Source organism: Lissotriton helveticus, chromosome 10 (genome assembly GCF_964261635.1).
Source record: "Lissotriton helveticus chromosome 10, aLisHel1.1, whole genome shotgun sequence".
Taxonomy (NCBI): Eukaryota; Metazoa; Chordata; class Amphibia; order Caudata; family Salamandridae; genus Lissotriton; species Lissotriton helveticus.
The window spans coordinates 218912367-218928248 of NC_136071.1; the positions used below are offsets into that span (position 1 = coordinate 218912367).

A 15882-nucleotide genomic window follows, 5' to 3' on the forward strand; every position below is an offset into this window, starting at 1 on the left:
TCTTGTCTCTTGCAGTGTCATCAGTCGAGCTCCTGGCCTCAAGCTAGTGGTGGAGACTTTGATAACATCTCTGAGACCGATAGGGAACATTGTCCTTATCTGTTGTGCTTTTTTCATCATCTTTGGGATTCTTGGAGTTCAGGTAAGATCTTCACAAGCACAGTTGACCATGATGAGTTGGATTCTCAGTGTGTGCTCTACAGATGCAGAGTCAATGGAATGGTTAGCACTAGGCAGTAAGAGGACAATAATGTCTGAATATGAATGCAGGTGACGTCTAGCTCATGAGTAGAGTATTAGCCTGTTTATTACAGAGACAGAATGTGTTGATTTGTGGTCAACTTTGACACAACTTCTCATCACCAATCTGCAATATGCTTTGCAAACAAAAGGACAGGAGACTTACATTAATCATGCTAAGTTTGGTGAAAATGTATGAGGGGGGGCCAAAAAGTGTTTCTTTAATGCAAAGAGAAATACATTTGTGAAGAAAATCAAATCAGATGAACAGAAATCTACTTCTGCATTTGTCAGGGCAGACCATAGTGTATTATGCTCTAAATGATTTGCCTGCGCATTTGATTCAACTTTTCTTAGTCTGTTAATGAAACTGATTAAAGACATATGGATGTGTGATAACCTGTTGAATGATTGTGGGTTATCACCAAAAATCAGAGACTGGAATGGTATCGAGCAAGGCTGCGTTCTGCCTCTAATAATATTCTCTTTATATGTCAGAGCGTGTGGGAAATGTAAAGCTGCCTAACATACGGTGTGGTTTAATACCAACCACGTTCTTAGTTATTAACCCCTTCGCTGCTGGCGTCGGCCAACGGCCGTCGGGCTCACTACCTTCGTAGTGCTGCGCACGTCCGTTGTCCGACACGGCCCCGCCCACTGCGCTAAACCGCTGCACCGTGGCGCAATTGCTGCCGCGGTTAAGCGATTAAGCTTATAATAAGACTATTAGGCCAGCTATACTAAACACTGATCCCGAATACTGGTTGCAATTTGTGAATAGTATTTTTGCAACCAATGTGTAATTTTGCTAACCCGCCTATATATTAAAGGCTTGAAAAAATGAGGAGAAATTGGATGGGACATAATTTTCGTTCAAATTCCTGTCTACCATTATTTTGTAGATAGCGATTTACGACCAAACATATGAGTAGTTGCCTGGGAACACCCATGCACCACCTATGGAATGCCTCCTAGATGCAAAGTAATGCAGTGGGATCGGGTTACAATCCAACGCAAATCATGATTTGTGTTAAATTATAAATTTCAACCCAAAACTTTGTGTTGGTTCTGCATTAATAAAGTAACGCAAATCCGAAGCAAAGTCTTTGTAAATCTAGGGCACACTTTTTTTAAACATTTTCATAGGGAAAGAGGTCCCAACAGGACCCCTCCCATTCCCAAATGGGTTACCACCCAACTAGTAAATCAATAGCTTTTAATATTTTGCAATTGGAGTTGATTTGTGAAACATTGATATTTTGCATCAAGAATCAGAATTTGCATGGGATGTAGTAAACTTGGTACTTTGACATAACGATTTGTAATGCAATTCTTTTTTTTTTATTAGAAATTTTTTATTGGTATACAAAAGAAGGTCGTACAGAAATATATATATACAGATATAGGTACACAGACGACGGTCATATATATCTACTGTTCTCCCTCCACTGGAGAAGAAAAGAGAAGAGAGGGGGGGGGGGGCAACGCATACTGGACGCCATCCAAACTCCACAAGGTCGGCATAGCAGACTCAGACAAATGCTGGAACTGTCTGAAAGAGGAAGGGACCCTCGAACACCTTATCTTCACCTGCGTGAAAGTCAGGAAGTTCTGGGCACAAATCAACACTTTCCTGAACGATATGCTCAAAACACATCTGGGAAATGGACTGGGTTACCAAATACTGAATCACTCTAGGATTTAGTGCATACTACATCAAATTTAGCAGAAGTAATCCCCCACCCCCCATGGCAGGGACTGTCCCGAAGTGAGGAATCTAACTGTGGAGATTTGCAGTCCACCCGATGTATCCTTCCAGAGACTTCTACAGCCCCTGTTTCTCATTCTTCTTGCTAGAGGCTGCACCTTTATATTCTTGAGGCAGTGGTTAGTAGGGTTGCAATCTCCATCCATGTATCTTGGGTGTCCAGCGATGACCAGAAACCCATTTTTCTACTGGATCCCGGTTGGTGGGTCCCAGTCCAAAACTGCTTCATATTAGGAGAATGCTCACCTGTCACACTACACCTGTGAATCCCAAGGGTGGCACTGTGTTTTTAAACAAGCTGGGCACATGCACCTCTTCAGCTTCTTCATGTTTTCCCCCCAAACCTTGCCCTAACGTGTGGCCTCAATGTTTCCACCCACGGGAATCTATCTTATACTTTGGGCATTTCAGCTTTACTGTTGGTGCCGCAACATATATGAGCATAAACAATTAGGAAAGGAATGCACCACAGCTTAGGGAATCAAGTATTCAGGAGACTTAATTTTAGACCTACATATAGTTGCAACTTACACCTCCATATTTGTGGAGACAATAAATCTCGTTTGGTATGCTACGTTCGATTATGCGTGTGCAGTGCCAGATGAAGTCTTTTATCTATCAAGAAAATACTGATTCCTTGGCCCACTAGTTCTAACTCTCTGTAAGAACACCCCCTTTGGAATTTAGGTACAGTATCCTCGTGCATCTAACATCAGGTGGGGAAACCTGACAAACTCCATGGGAGGCAATAATACATTTGCTACGTTCCCGCTGATATGCGACTTGCAGCAGCTATGCCCCGCCTGGTCAGCATCTATCCAGGAGGATGAGGTAGAAATGGATCAATTCTTCTCTTACACAGCAAAATCTAGCAGAACTATGATATACATTGTAACGACTTACCTTATTTTATACTGGTTGTGAGATGAAAAAAGATAGGTTTTAATTTTCTTTGATTGCACTACAAAGTTTTTGATAAAACCTAATGTCACTGGTGGTCATGAAGTCTTCCAGAAAAAGAAAAATGTTTCCTGGGTATCTAAGCATGGGTGCGAGATTGTCTCAAAGCCCACCAGACCACCATCTTTCTTTGGTGTACTAGTAGCGTGAAGCCGGCAGGTCACCTGACATATTTTCCTTCTCGTTTCAGCTTTTTAAGGGTAAATTTTACTACTGCGAAGGGCTGGACACAAAAAACGTCACCAATAGATCTGATTGCATCCAAGCACGATACAAATGGGTCCGGCGAAAGTACAATTTCGACAACTTGGGTCAGGTATGTACAATCCTCAATATCACTGATGGAATGGGACTGGGTGAATTTTCTTGTAATATTGAGGTATGTTGACATTTCCTCAAATAAGCAGAAAGTGCTAGAAGTTTAAATAAAAATGCACCAATGACTCACATATTTGTACAATGTTGCAGAAGTAATTATTTTTGGAAGGTGCATGTGACGCACCTCCAGTCAGATTCAAACCACTTTTGAAAAGGGGGTTTTGTACCAGCACAAATCTTCGTAGCTTCATGGCTTTTAAGCTCCAACATACCCTTTAATGATTACAACCTAGGGCAGATATAGGCACTTCTAGGACCAACAGAAAGATATCTTAAGAGCCTTCTTTGTATCTGTTGCAAAGGATTGCAGAGATATATGTTTGTAATGAATATAAAGTAGCAAGACCTAAAAAGTACAGTATGAGCATGGGTTTTGTTCGAGCATGCTTGCTTCCGAGGTTCATACTGCATTCATTCAACGCAGAGATCAAGATGAGTTTGGAGCTGTGGCTAGTTGAGGCAACATTAAAATATTGAACTTACTGTACATATCTCAACATGGAGACATTTATATCACAAACCTGGCTACAAAGCAATGGAGTACCCAATAATGTGCGATGGACACAGAAAAGGGGGTTGAATCGCGAAACATAAGGAATACTGGTCAGGGATAAGGACCAGGTGAGTGAAGGTAGGTTGTCTTACGATCGCAGCAAAATGAAAGAAGGCAGAGGGCTAGTGGGGAAGGCGAGGATTGGCTCCAATAGTATGTCCTTATCAGAGGCAGGGTTAGGGTCAGATAGGGGGAGAGATTATGGATAGTGCAATGGAGAGTGCAGTAAAGCTTTGAGTTGGATAGAGTAGTTAGGGATGGAAGATGGCTTTTCAGTCCATTGAATCAGAGCCAATCTATTTTAACCGTTGTAGGAAATTAGATTGCTAGGGTAAGAGGGGGAAAACCACAGTCTTGAAATGAGTTGTGGCTGAGATCAAATAAGTCCTAAACAATCTGAAAGTTAATCAGGTTTCTGTAAGGAATTCCTGTCTCGCCTTGGGTAGCTTGGCCTAAGCAGAAAGGCGTGGTGTGAGAAAATGTGTGTGGCATGTGTAAAACAGCAAGCAAAACAAAAATACAATCATGATAAAAAAGTGTAAACATGATGTAACAGATGATGATGAGGGAAAATGTATTATTTATTTAATTTTACCTCGTCATCGTCTGTAAAAATATCCCCCCCCCCTTCCACCCCCTCCACCACCACCACCACCACCACCACCCAGTCTCACTGCTATTACAAGCATGGGCCATGGCTGTCAAAGAATCAAATCACAAGGATAATGTTTTGGACTAAAGTTTGCACTTACAAAATGTATCAGTTTACTGACCATTATAAAGGCCCATGTGCACAGAGCTAAATTGCGTTGCATCGCGGACTCATCCGCGTACAACTTCAGTAAATGGCGGGTCAAGAATTTTCTAATTTAAATATGCCATACATTTTTGCATAAGCTGAAAAAATTTTGAGTTTCTGGGTCGATTTGGATAACCTCTTGATTATCAAGAGACCTAAAATTCTCCTCATCCCAGCTGAGTACTAATTACCCATTACAGCAGAATGTTTTCTAATTTCCGTCCAGCAATTATAGTCTCAGTGTAGAACCATAATTTAGTTGGAGCGACCATTTCAGGTTTTTCTAATAAGCATTCTCCACGCTAATCACCATGCAGCTGATGCACCTGTGAAAGGACAGAGGGCAGCTGAGCGCTTGATTTAAATTATGCCTGAAGAAACTCCCACAATTCCTCTTGAGGGTCCCCTTCACAAAATCGATTTCCTGCACAAGATGTCCAGGAACTGCCCAAGGTCTCACCTCACAGCTAACTGGAAGCTTGCCCTCTGTCACCTCTCGGGATTAGACTCCATGCATCAGCATGTCCCCCTCATTGGAGCAAGTTTTCAGAATTGCAAATGTATCGCTGAAGCCTGGTAAGAGGACATCTTAAAATAGGTTTCAATAACGAGCTTGTGTCTGTGACCTTGAGCCGGATACACAATGGCGGCTTCTCGTTAGATGAAGACTATTGTTTATCTGGAACAGGGAGCAATGTAGCTGGACCTCTGTTACCTACTAAAGAAGTTTCTTAACCCCTTCCGCGCTCATGACGAGCTCAGCTCGTCATGAGTTACGGCGCTCGTACGCTGAAACGCGGCTTTTTAAAAAACGCAGCGCACAGCGGGAAAACTGCTAGCGCGCATGCGGTTAAATAAAGGAGGATTTAAAGCACAAGTGCACAGAAGCTAGTAGGTCTGCTTCACAATTCGTGGCAGGGGCCCTGTCCTCGTGGCAGAAGCCCTGCAATCATGGCGGATGCCACGCGGTCGTGTCGGGGCCCTGCGCTTGTGGTGGGACCCCCATACTGCAATTACCCATAACGGAGGTCATGCCACAAATGCAGGGCCCCCGCCACAACTGAGGGGCCTCCACCATGAGTGCCGGGCCCCCGCCACGAGTACGGAGGCCCGTTTGGAATCGGGGCCCTTGTCTATCAGCTTCTGTGTAGACCGTGCTTCCTTACGTTCAAGAGCCAGCAAAGGATAAGTTGACAGATGCAGGCAGGTATTCTAGAGTTGTGTTTCTCAACCACTCCAAAAGTTGTTATCACCACAAGTGAGAATCTTAACTGACAGCGTACGTGCTTTTGTTATCTTAGAATCTTCCTTTGTTCATCCCTCCCATACCTTATTTTCCCTTCTGAATTAACTTATTCGGTAGTTCCTTAAACAATCTGTCTAGACCTCAGTAACCACAGTGCTTGCAACTAGAGCGGCTATTCTTTTAAAATTGAATATGGCTGCTATGGCTGCTATAGCAATAGCAATAGTACTGGCCAGTATTTTTCTGAATCGCAGCAGTGGATTGCTTCTTTCACTTTTCATTCCCTAATTTTGTATCCGCTTATTGATCCAGCTATTAAATATTGCTGTGTCAATAGTTTTTCAATGTGTCTAAAAGATCTGAGATTAAGGAATGTTGGTAAAAGTAAGAAAGTTCCACCTGTATTTTTAAACAATATTGATGAAAACTCATGTTCTATTTTTTAAGATGGAGGCTGGGGCTCTTGCACTTACTTCCACGTTCTTGCTGGTTAGACTTATGTTTGTGTTGTCTAGCTGAGGGCATAGTCCCACGTCTGCTGTTGTGTGGCCGTAAAACTGTGGATAAAGAGGTTTGTTCAGACTGTATAGGCGTGCGGTTAGATGGTATAATACATAAGTTTCAGAAGTCAAAAATGTCATCCTCAGATGGTAGTTGAATATATCAATGGGCCATAAACGCTTGTGTTATGTTCCAATTTAGCAATTGTATTTATTTATTTTATTTTTAATTGGTATAACAATCTGGGGTCATGTCTCAAAAACCATAAAGTGCATCAAAATAACAGGGCAAATTCATCTGCAACATTTTAGGTGCTTAAAGATTCAGGAATGTAGGAACTGCTCCAAGCCAAATTGCAGGATTATCTTTGCTCCTTGACTAAAATGGAGATAAGGGGCTGTGAAAATGTGCATAAGATTTATAAGGCTTAATATTCATTTTAAATCAGCAGTCAATATTGAATCAAAAACATCTTAAATCTATGAATAAACCTTTTTGAAAAAATATAGAAGAACTCGATTGAGCACTATTTTAGTAGTCTAATCAAAGCTGGGTGAAATGATTTTGTCCCGAAGTTCGTCTAACATTTCACATTTGGAAAAATGAGAAAATATATTTTCCCCATTTATTATATAAGCAGGACAATTAGTGTGAAATCAGTTTACTGCATGTTTTAACCATTCTACACTCCAAAAGCAGCAAATCCGTTTTTTTAGGAAATGAGATATTTTGTTGATTACATTTCCATTTTTAGTTGGCCCCCATGGTGATGTTATTGTACACTTTTGGTGGTTTAAGGCTCAAATGAATTCGGCCCTATAATGCAATGAGGTGTGCAGGTTAGCTCCTCTATGATTGTGTTTTTTTAAATGTTCAGTGGTGTCACATTACCTACAAATGGGGTATCAGAGTGACATTAAGCACAGTACGGATCATGGATTAGACCATAGGAAAAGACATGCCACTGCGTTGACCTTGGCGATATCACAGGAATTGGATAGAAGAACTATAAAAATATTTTTAAAATATAAAAATATTACAGAGCTGCTAGAGGCCGGGCATAGGAATCACAGGAGTACCAATCAGTCACAGTTGTGACAACAAGTGATGGACAAATGATGCCACTTTTTGGTGATGTCGAATTAAGAAATATTAGTTAATCTAAAAGCTGGTAATCTCATAAAAGTTGCAAGGACCTCAATAGCAACCACACATCACAAATAGGTTACTGTACTTGTTAAATTACTCAAGGCCAGATGTACAAAAATTAGGAACGGCAGTTTTCAAAATGCGTATCAGTAAGAATCGCAATTCCTAGTGTAAAAAACCTTTGTACTTTTAAATTGCATTTCCTTGTAGGTTGCAAATCCACCTACTCATGAATATTAATGAGGTAGGTTGCAGTTTGCCACCCATTAGGCATGCGTGCTATAGCAGGGATGAAGGCCTGCTGGGGTCAGAAGGCCACCATGTCGGTGATCGCGTTTAAATAAAGCAATCTTTTTGTTTTAAAGCAGCCCATTTAAAATGGGATGGGTATAGAAAAAAGAAAATGACAATTTAATGTTTCATGTTTTTAGTTTCCAAATACTGAATCGCAAAACCAAACAGCGATTCCATAACAAGTTATCCCAATTCGGCTTCTGCAGAATCACATGCTTTCTCACTTTTTAAATTGTGTTTCTTCATCAATTGCTATAAATTTGGCTTTTTACTTTACGACTATATTTTAGTATGCCTTTGTATTGTGTCTCAAGTTACATCGTTTTTTTCATGGAGGGGGGTGCAACAACCCTTTATATTTGTGACACATCACCCTGTACCCACTGTCCTCCTCCAACTGACTTTGATATATGTATACTTGCTGCTTAGCAAATTGAAGTTTCATCTTCATAGAGGCCAGTCGCATGAATGGATAAAATTAGTGGTTGAAGTTATGGCTGATCATGGCATAACGTACCAACAGAACACAGCACACACCTCAAAGCAAGAAGGGCCACAGTCTCACCTACCTTTTGCTGGTTTGAAACATGGTGGGCCCATCCAACACTATACTTAAAGCAAACATCCCCCTGAGCCATACTGTGAATTAGGCCCAGAGGGATCATCTAAGGATGGTATGTACAGATTTAGAATCAGATTAAGAAACCCATGCAAAACAAATGGGAATTCTCAAGTTGATCCATGGCAGGCAGGTAACCTATTCAGTCATGGTTCTTCCTTTTTTAAACTATGATACTTGCAGTTTGTTTTCTGTTATAGGTGTTGGAGAGCAAAAAAAGGTAAGCAAAGAAAAACAGAAATGTATGCATTCGTATTTCTATAGAACTGTCCAAATCTTGTTGGATCCCTGTACATATCTCAGGAACTGTGTCTTAGAATTGGGGGGAACAGTAGGGGTAGAACTGGTCATTGCAGAAGGCAAGAGCGGCATAGGGTAATGCCAGTGGTGATCTCGATAAAAAAGCTTTGTGCCCTACCACTTTTAGGTCGAGCCTGTCAATGCGCTTGCGCATTGAGCTTGCGAGAGATATTGGGGCTTAACCGGAGCTTAACCATCGGGCGATTTGATGCTGTGCCCGTGAAAAGCAAGGCTCAATGCGCAAGCGCATAGACCTAAAATGCGCGTGCACATCAAAGCCACCAGCCTCCCTCCCACAGGCATCCCCCAGCGTGCGCTGTGCCTCAGGCATTTCTCCTCCCCTAATTTATTCACTGCCCACGGCTTTCAGTTTGACGGCCGTCAGGCTGTCTCCGCCTCACGCTTATCACAACCCTGCCGCGCTGCCCACGATTCCACGTCCACCATAATAACAGCGTTTAACGAATCTGCCTTAATCATACTGAAAAATGTGTATGCAACTACTAAATTAGGCACAGTTCATTGAAGATTACAAGCCGGCAGTGTAATTTCTGTGAAAGAGTATCTTTTTTCGCAGTCTGACTGGGCTCAGGGAGAAACGGTAAGAAGGCGGGACCGGACAGCTCACAATCTTGGCACGAGGGCAGAGAGCTTTTCACACACATATCTGATTCATAGGCCGCCGTGGTCAAAGTCAATGCTGTCTGCAGAGCATGTGAAAGGAGGGGGTTTGAGTGGGTGGGGCGCACTTCAGAAGACATCAGCTAAGTCGCAAACTTTCTGTAACTTGTGCATAGCGCCATGAAGCTGCGGAGCAGCACGGCGTTTGAACTTCATTCTCGCACACCAGAGCAGCGTGTCCACGTCATGTGCCCCCGCAATCAGGGATTTCTCGATGACTCCGTGCCCGCGGGGCATCGAGTTTAAACTGCAGGGATTTCAGATCACCAGCGAATGCGTTCTGTCAGCTGCAGTCGTGGTTCACTCTCATGATACTAAGTGAACTAACCAGCTCCATTGATGTAACTAAATAAAAAAAACTTTCAGATCCGCACAAAGTATGTTCCAAACAAATTCTGTTATCAGTCTAAATCACCTTGGTGCAAACCAGTCAATACTTAATCGGCAGTCTTTTCATACCAATTAAACAATGTGCAGGTGCAATGCAAACAGGTAGGGTACACAAACAATGCACAAAGTCGAAATTCAAGTATACAAGCCAGCAGGATGAATTAAGGTCAATGAACATATACAGCAATACGGGATATCACTGTGTGTTTTCCAGCACGTATATAACAACAGTGACGCTGTTCTCAAGGCGCTGGGATGGCCCAGTGGTTAAGGAGTTGGAGTCAAAATCCAACTGGCTTTATCCGCGCAGGTTCAAATCCAACTCGCAGCGGTACTCGCTTTTGTATGAACATGGTTCATTTTATCTGAGTAAATCTTTACTTCACGGAGATAAAGGGCAATTATACAATTCAAAATAAAACATTCAGACAATTTCCACACAAGGACTTATTTTAGAGAACTGGTGGGCTCAGGGTGCTGCTGTACTGTTAGTAGCTAATCTTGTCTACTTCTGGGGTTACTAACAGATGCAAATAAGTGCAATTGTTATGAAGCGGGCCTGTTCTGGCAATTGAACTGTTTTTGACTGCTTTGACGGTCTCTTTTACTAGGCCGCTATAAAGGGAGATGAGGGATAAAAGTGAGGTTGCCGTGATTACTGGACAGCATCTATGCTCTGCAACAGATTTCGAGTGATGTATACTAGGTGTATTAGTGGACTGCATATTATTGTATTTAATTATTGGCTGGAAGCATGTGACGTGTGGCAACATATGCACTGCTGGTATATTCTCCATGCCTGCTTTGCTTTTCGTCGCTAGCATTTTACTTGTGATTATCTGGCTTGAATTAAAGTGACTTGCAACACGAATTTTTCGTATATGAACCTAAACCAATAGGCCTTTCTCCTTCTCTGTTTGTGAAATTCTTCATGTGTTCTTCCACTGCTAACTTTTAAAAGGCACTATTTTGCAAGAGTTTGTGCATTTTTCAGCTGCCTCCCTAGTGTATTTTCTTTCCCCTCTGTTTTCCTCAACAACCCCTCCCACCCACCCTGCGTTGTCCATGTACTTGTTGGTTTGCTTAACTTTGCCGCTCCAGCCCATCCTCTATGGTCTCCCTGCTACCCCCAGCTCCCACCCGCTTGCTTGCCCACTGCACCCACTCCTCCCACCCCCTCTTTGTTGTCTGCTCGCTTTTGCCAGCCCCTCCCACCCATTGTCCATTAAGCGTGTGCTTGCCCCAGCTTTTCCTTCATTGTCCATGTACTTGCCCCCACCACTCCCATCCATCCTCTGATGTACGTGAGCATGCCCCACCTGTCCCGTCCATCCTATTAAGGCAGAAAATCATTTACTGCTCACTCACTAATAATTAGCCCCCCTTTATTCCCCTGATGTAGGCAGCAGCAGAACGAAAGCGCCTCTGGTACCTTTCTGAGATGCAAAAACACAAGCATTCAGTGCACTTTGCGCCAGGCGGAAAACAAAGCACCAGGGCCTCAGGAGGAGCAGAGTTTCTCTCTGCCCTGCTTGGTGAGCCGGTGTGCATTTTCTTGGATGGAGAAGCTGGCGAGCTTGGAGCGTCATGTTTGTGCACTGTCCTCTACAAATCCGGTCAGACTGCATATCCCCCTCCAAAGTAATGAGAGAAACACAAGATACCTTTTAGCACCTCGCACCACAAAGGGTATCTTGGCACTTATGTAGTGGTATTGTGAAACTGAAGCCCCTCATTTTATAGACCCCAGAGGGTGATAGGGAGCGGCCCTGCTGTTCTTCAGATCCGCAAATGACAGACAGCTGAAATGTGGGAGCTGAACCAGAAATCCAATGACGCGAAGAGACCGAAGCACATTACAATGACGAAGTTCCACAGGGAACTTTATTAAGCGCATGTGAACTACAGCTGGGGAGAAGTTCTGCCATCCTTACAACGAGCCTGCCACCCAAGGGACTCTGCCGCCCTCTCAGCTGGCAGTTTATACATTCTGCTCCCACGGACCCCAAGCAAAGCCCACACATGCGCTGATCCAAAGGGCTCCTCGGTAAAGCATGAATGCGCCGGTTATCATTTCCAATGCACTTCAAGTATTACCGTCAGCCCCTTTGGTGCCCTGCACTACCCTTCCATCGCAGCCCCTCACAGAGGCATGTCCAAAGGCACCCTCGTCTGCCATTAGCTAATAGTCAGGCCCCCCTCTGGGACCATGGCTGGCCTCCACAATGCAGTGTCCAGCGGCCCGCCCTCCTTTTTGCACTCTGGGGACTGCTGTCACTTTGACAGCAGCGTGAGGCGCATTTTTCACCTCTAACAATCTGGTTTAATCATACATCAGCGCCTTTTGGGGTCCAGACAAAGGTATTTTTATCTTTGCCGAGGTCTGTCTGTATGGGAGTAACCCAATTTTCAATGACAGCTCCGTGATTACGGGAGGAATCACACCAACCCCCGCTTGTTAAAAAAGCGTGAGCGGTTATTCTGCACAAGAGAAAGGGTCTATTTCTAACATAAGACAAACTCGTCCTGCATTAAGGCACTGAACTAGGCGCTCATCAATCCCAGAAGAAAACCAGCACAAGCACGCACCTCACCCTCACCCCCTCACCCTCACACACCCTCACCCCCTCACACACACCCTCACCCTCACACACTCCCTCACATCCCCTCAACCTCACACCCCCTCACCCTCACACACCCTCACCCTCACACCCCCACACCCCCTCACCCTCCCCCTCGCTCTCAGACCCCTTCACCCTCACACACCCTCACCCCCTCACACACCCCCTCACACACCCTCACCCTCACACACTCCATCACACCTCCTCAACCTCAAACCCCCTCACCCTCACACCCCCTCACACTCACACCCCCACACCCTCACACCCCCTCCCCCTCCCTCTCACACCGCCTCACCCTGACACCCCCTCACACCGCCTCACCCTGACACACCCTCACACCCCCTCACCCTCACACCTCCTCACCCTCACACCCTCTCACCCTCACACCCCCTTACCCTCACACCCACTCACCTTCACACACCCTCACATCACCTCACCCTCTCACCCTCTCACCCTTACTCCCCCTCACCTCCCCTTACACTCACACACCCTCACCCACCCTCACCCTCTCACCCTCACACACCCTCTCACCCTCACACATCCTCATACCCTCTCACTCTCATACCCTCTCACCCTCACACCCCTCACCCACCCTCACTCCCCCTCACACCCCCTCACCCTCACACACTCCCTCACACCCCCTCAACCTCACACCCCCTCACTCTCACACCCCCTCACCCCCACACCCCCTCACACACCCTTACCCTCACACCCCCTCACCCACCCTCACTCTCACACCCCCTTACCCTCACACCCCCTTACCCTCACACCCCTTTACCCTCACACCCGCTCACCCTCACACACCCTCACCCTCACCCTCACTCACCCCTCACACACCCTCACCAGCATAGCATAACAAAGCATAGCATAACAAAACACAGCATAGCATAGCATAACAAAAAGAAAGCATAGGATAGCAAAATATAGCATAGCATAACAAAACAAAGCATAGGATAGCAAAACAAAACGTAGAATAACAAAACAAAACATAGCAAAACACAACAAAGCATAGCATAGCATAACAAAATACAACAAAACATAGCATAGCATAACAAAACATAGCATAGCATAACATAATGCATAGCAAAACAAAACATAGCATAGTATAACATAATGCATAGCAAAACAAAACATAGCATAGTATAACAAAACATAGCATAGAATAACAAAACACAACAAAACATAGCAGACAAAACATAGCATAAGATAACAAAACATAGCAGAACAAAACGCAACAAAACATAGCATAGCTTAACATAACATAACAAAACATAGCATAACAAAACACAACACATAGCATAACAAAACCTAGCAAAACACAACAAAACATAGCATAGCAAAACAAAACATATAATAGCATAGCAAAACATAGCATTGCATACCAAACACAAGCATAACAAAACCTAGCAAAACACAACAAAACATAGCATAGCAAAACAAAACATATAATAGCATAGCAAAACATAGCATTGCATACCAAACACAACAAAACATAGCATAGCATAAAACATAGCATAGCTAAACAAAGCATAGCATAATAAAACACAACAAAACATAGCAGATCATAACAAAACATAGCATATCATAAAGCATTTCATAGCAAAGCATAGCATAACAAAACACAGCATAGCATAACAAATCAAAGCATAGGATAGCAAAACATAGCATAGCAGAACAAAATACAACAAAACATAGCATAGCATAACAAAACATAGCATAGCATAACATAATGCATAGAAAACAAAACATAGCATAGTATAACAAAACATAGCATAGAATAACAAAACACAACAAAACATAGCAGACAAAACATAGCATAAGATAACAAAACATAACAGACCAAAACGCAACAAAACATAGCATAGCTTAATATAACATAACAAAACATAGCATAACAAAACACAACACATAGCATAACAAAACCTAGCAAAACACAACAAAACATAGCATAGCAAAACAAAACATATAATAGCATAGCAAAACATAGCATTGCATACCAAACACAAGCATAACAAAACCTAGCAAAACACAACAAAACATAGCATTGCAAAACAAAACATATAATAGCATAGCAAAACATAGCATTGCATACCAAACACAACAAAACATAGCATAGCATAAAACATAGCATAGCTAAACAAAGCATAGCATAATAAAACACAACAAAACATAGCAGATCATAACAAAACATAGCATATCATAAAGCATTTCATAGCAAAGCATAGCATAACAAAACACAGCATGGCATAACAAATCAAAGCATAGGATAGCAAAACATAGCATAGCATAACAAAGCAAAACCCAGGATAGCAAAACAAAACATAGCATAGACTACAGCATCAATCAGCACCACTCGGGCACCACAACATCACTATGCGCTACACAGCATCACTGAACGCCACAGCATCACTCATTCGCCATCACATCACTCAGCGCCACTACAGCATCAATCTGTGCTACCATTCAACAACAACTGGTTCAAATATGTTCTCTCATTGTTTCAAGCTTTATTACAAATGTAACAAAAAGATGTTAATATTTCACTTCTGTTCTTGGATTTTCGTCACAATAAAATACACTGAAAATAATCTTCACTTAAGTTATTTACAAAAGTTTAAGCTATTGCCATTATAAATTACAATAACTTTTATTTAAGTATTCATTATTAAAAAAAATAAAAGCCATTGTTATTTGTAATATCAATACATGTAAGTCACGTAAATACAACACATATTGCATTACAAATGCTATAGGTGTCACATTTGCGAAAGTTATAACTATTGGCATTGTAAATGACAAAGCTAATAATTTCGCTATTTTCAAAAACAAGACATAAATAAAAAAAAAATCATTTTTAATACCAATAGCTCCAACTTTCCTAATGCGAGACCTATTGCATTGCAAATGCTTGTTTTTTTAGTTAGCACTACCATCAGCAACTTTCTGTGGTAGTCAAGGAACATAATGAGTTAACTGAATATTTCATTTTCCTTCCAGGCACTGATGTCATTGTTTGTTCTGTCCTCCAAGGATGGCTGGGTAAACATCATGTATGATGGCCTAGATGCGGTAGCCATTGATGTTCAGGTATGAAGGGGTATAAATATTAATACTGACTAAGATTGTTTGTTAAATCAATGTTGTTTAAAGTGTTTGCTATAAGGTTGAAATTATCAAGAGACAAGATCAAATCTGAATGAGAAATATGGGTAAACCTTTGTCTTCAGGGTACAACAATCATTAATGAGCAGATGTCATGAACATGATAGAGTCCTCAATGAATATTACGCCCCAATAGTTACATATCATGAGTCAGTGCCCAAAAATATAAATCTAATAATATTTGATATTTATATCTGATATATAAATCTAATAAAATCTGG

The 15882-nt window shown here is 42.5% G+C and overlaps 1 protein-coding gene across 1 annotated transcript in view; it reads left to right on the forward strand.

Annotated features, from left to right (window-relative positions):
• LOC144786174 (voltage-dependent T-type calcium channel subunit alpha-1H-like) overlaps window positions 1-15882 on the forward strand; it is a 1055750-nt gene that overhangs the window by 824676 nt on the left and 215192 nt on the right. Inside the window, exons 20-22 of the mRNA XM_078665169.1 lie at window positions 16-142; window positions 3159-3284; window positions 15497-15586. Of these exons, the coding sequence (XP_078521295.1) occupies window positions 16-142; window positions 3159-3284; window positions 15497-15586 (343 nt within the window). The remainder of the gene's footprint in view (window positions 1-15; window positions 143-3158; window positions 3285-15496; window positions 15587-15882) is intronic.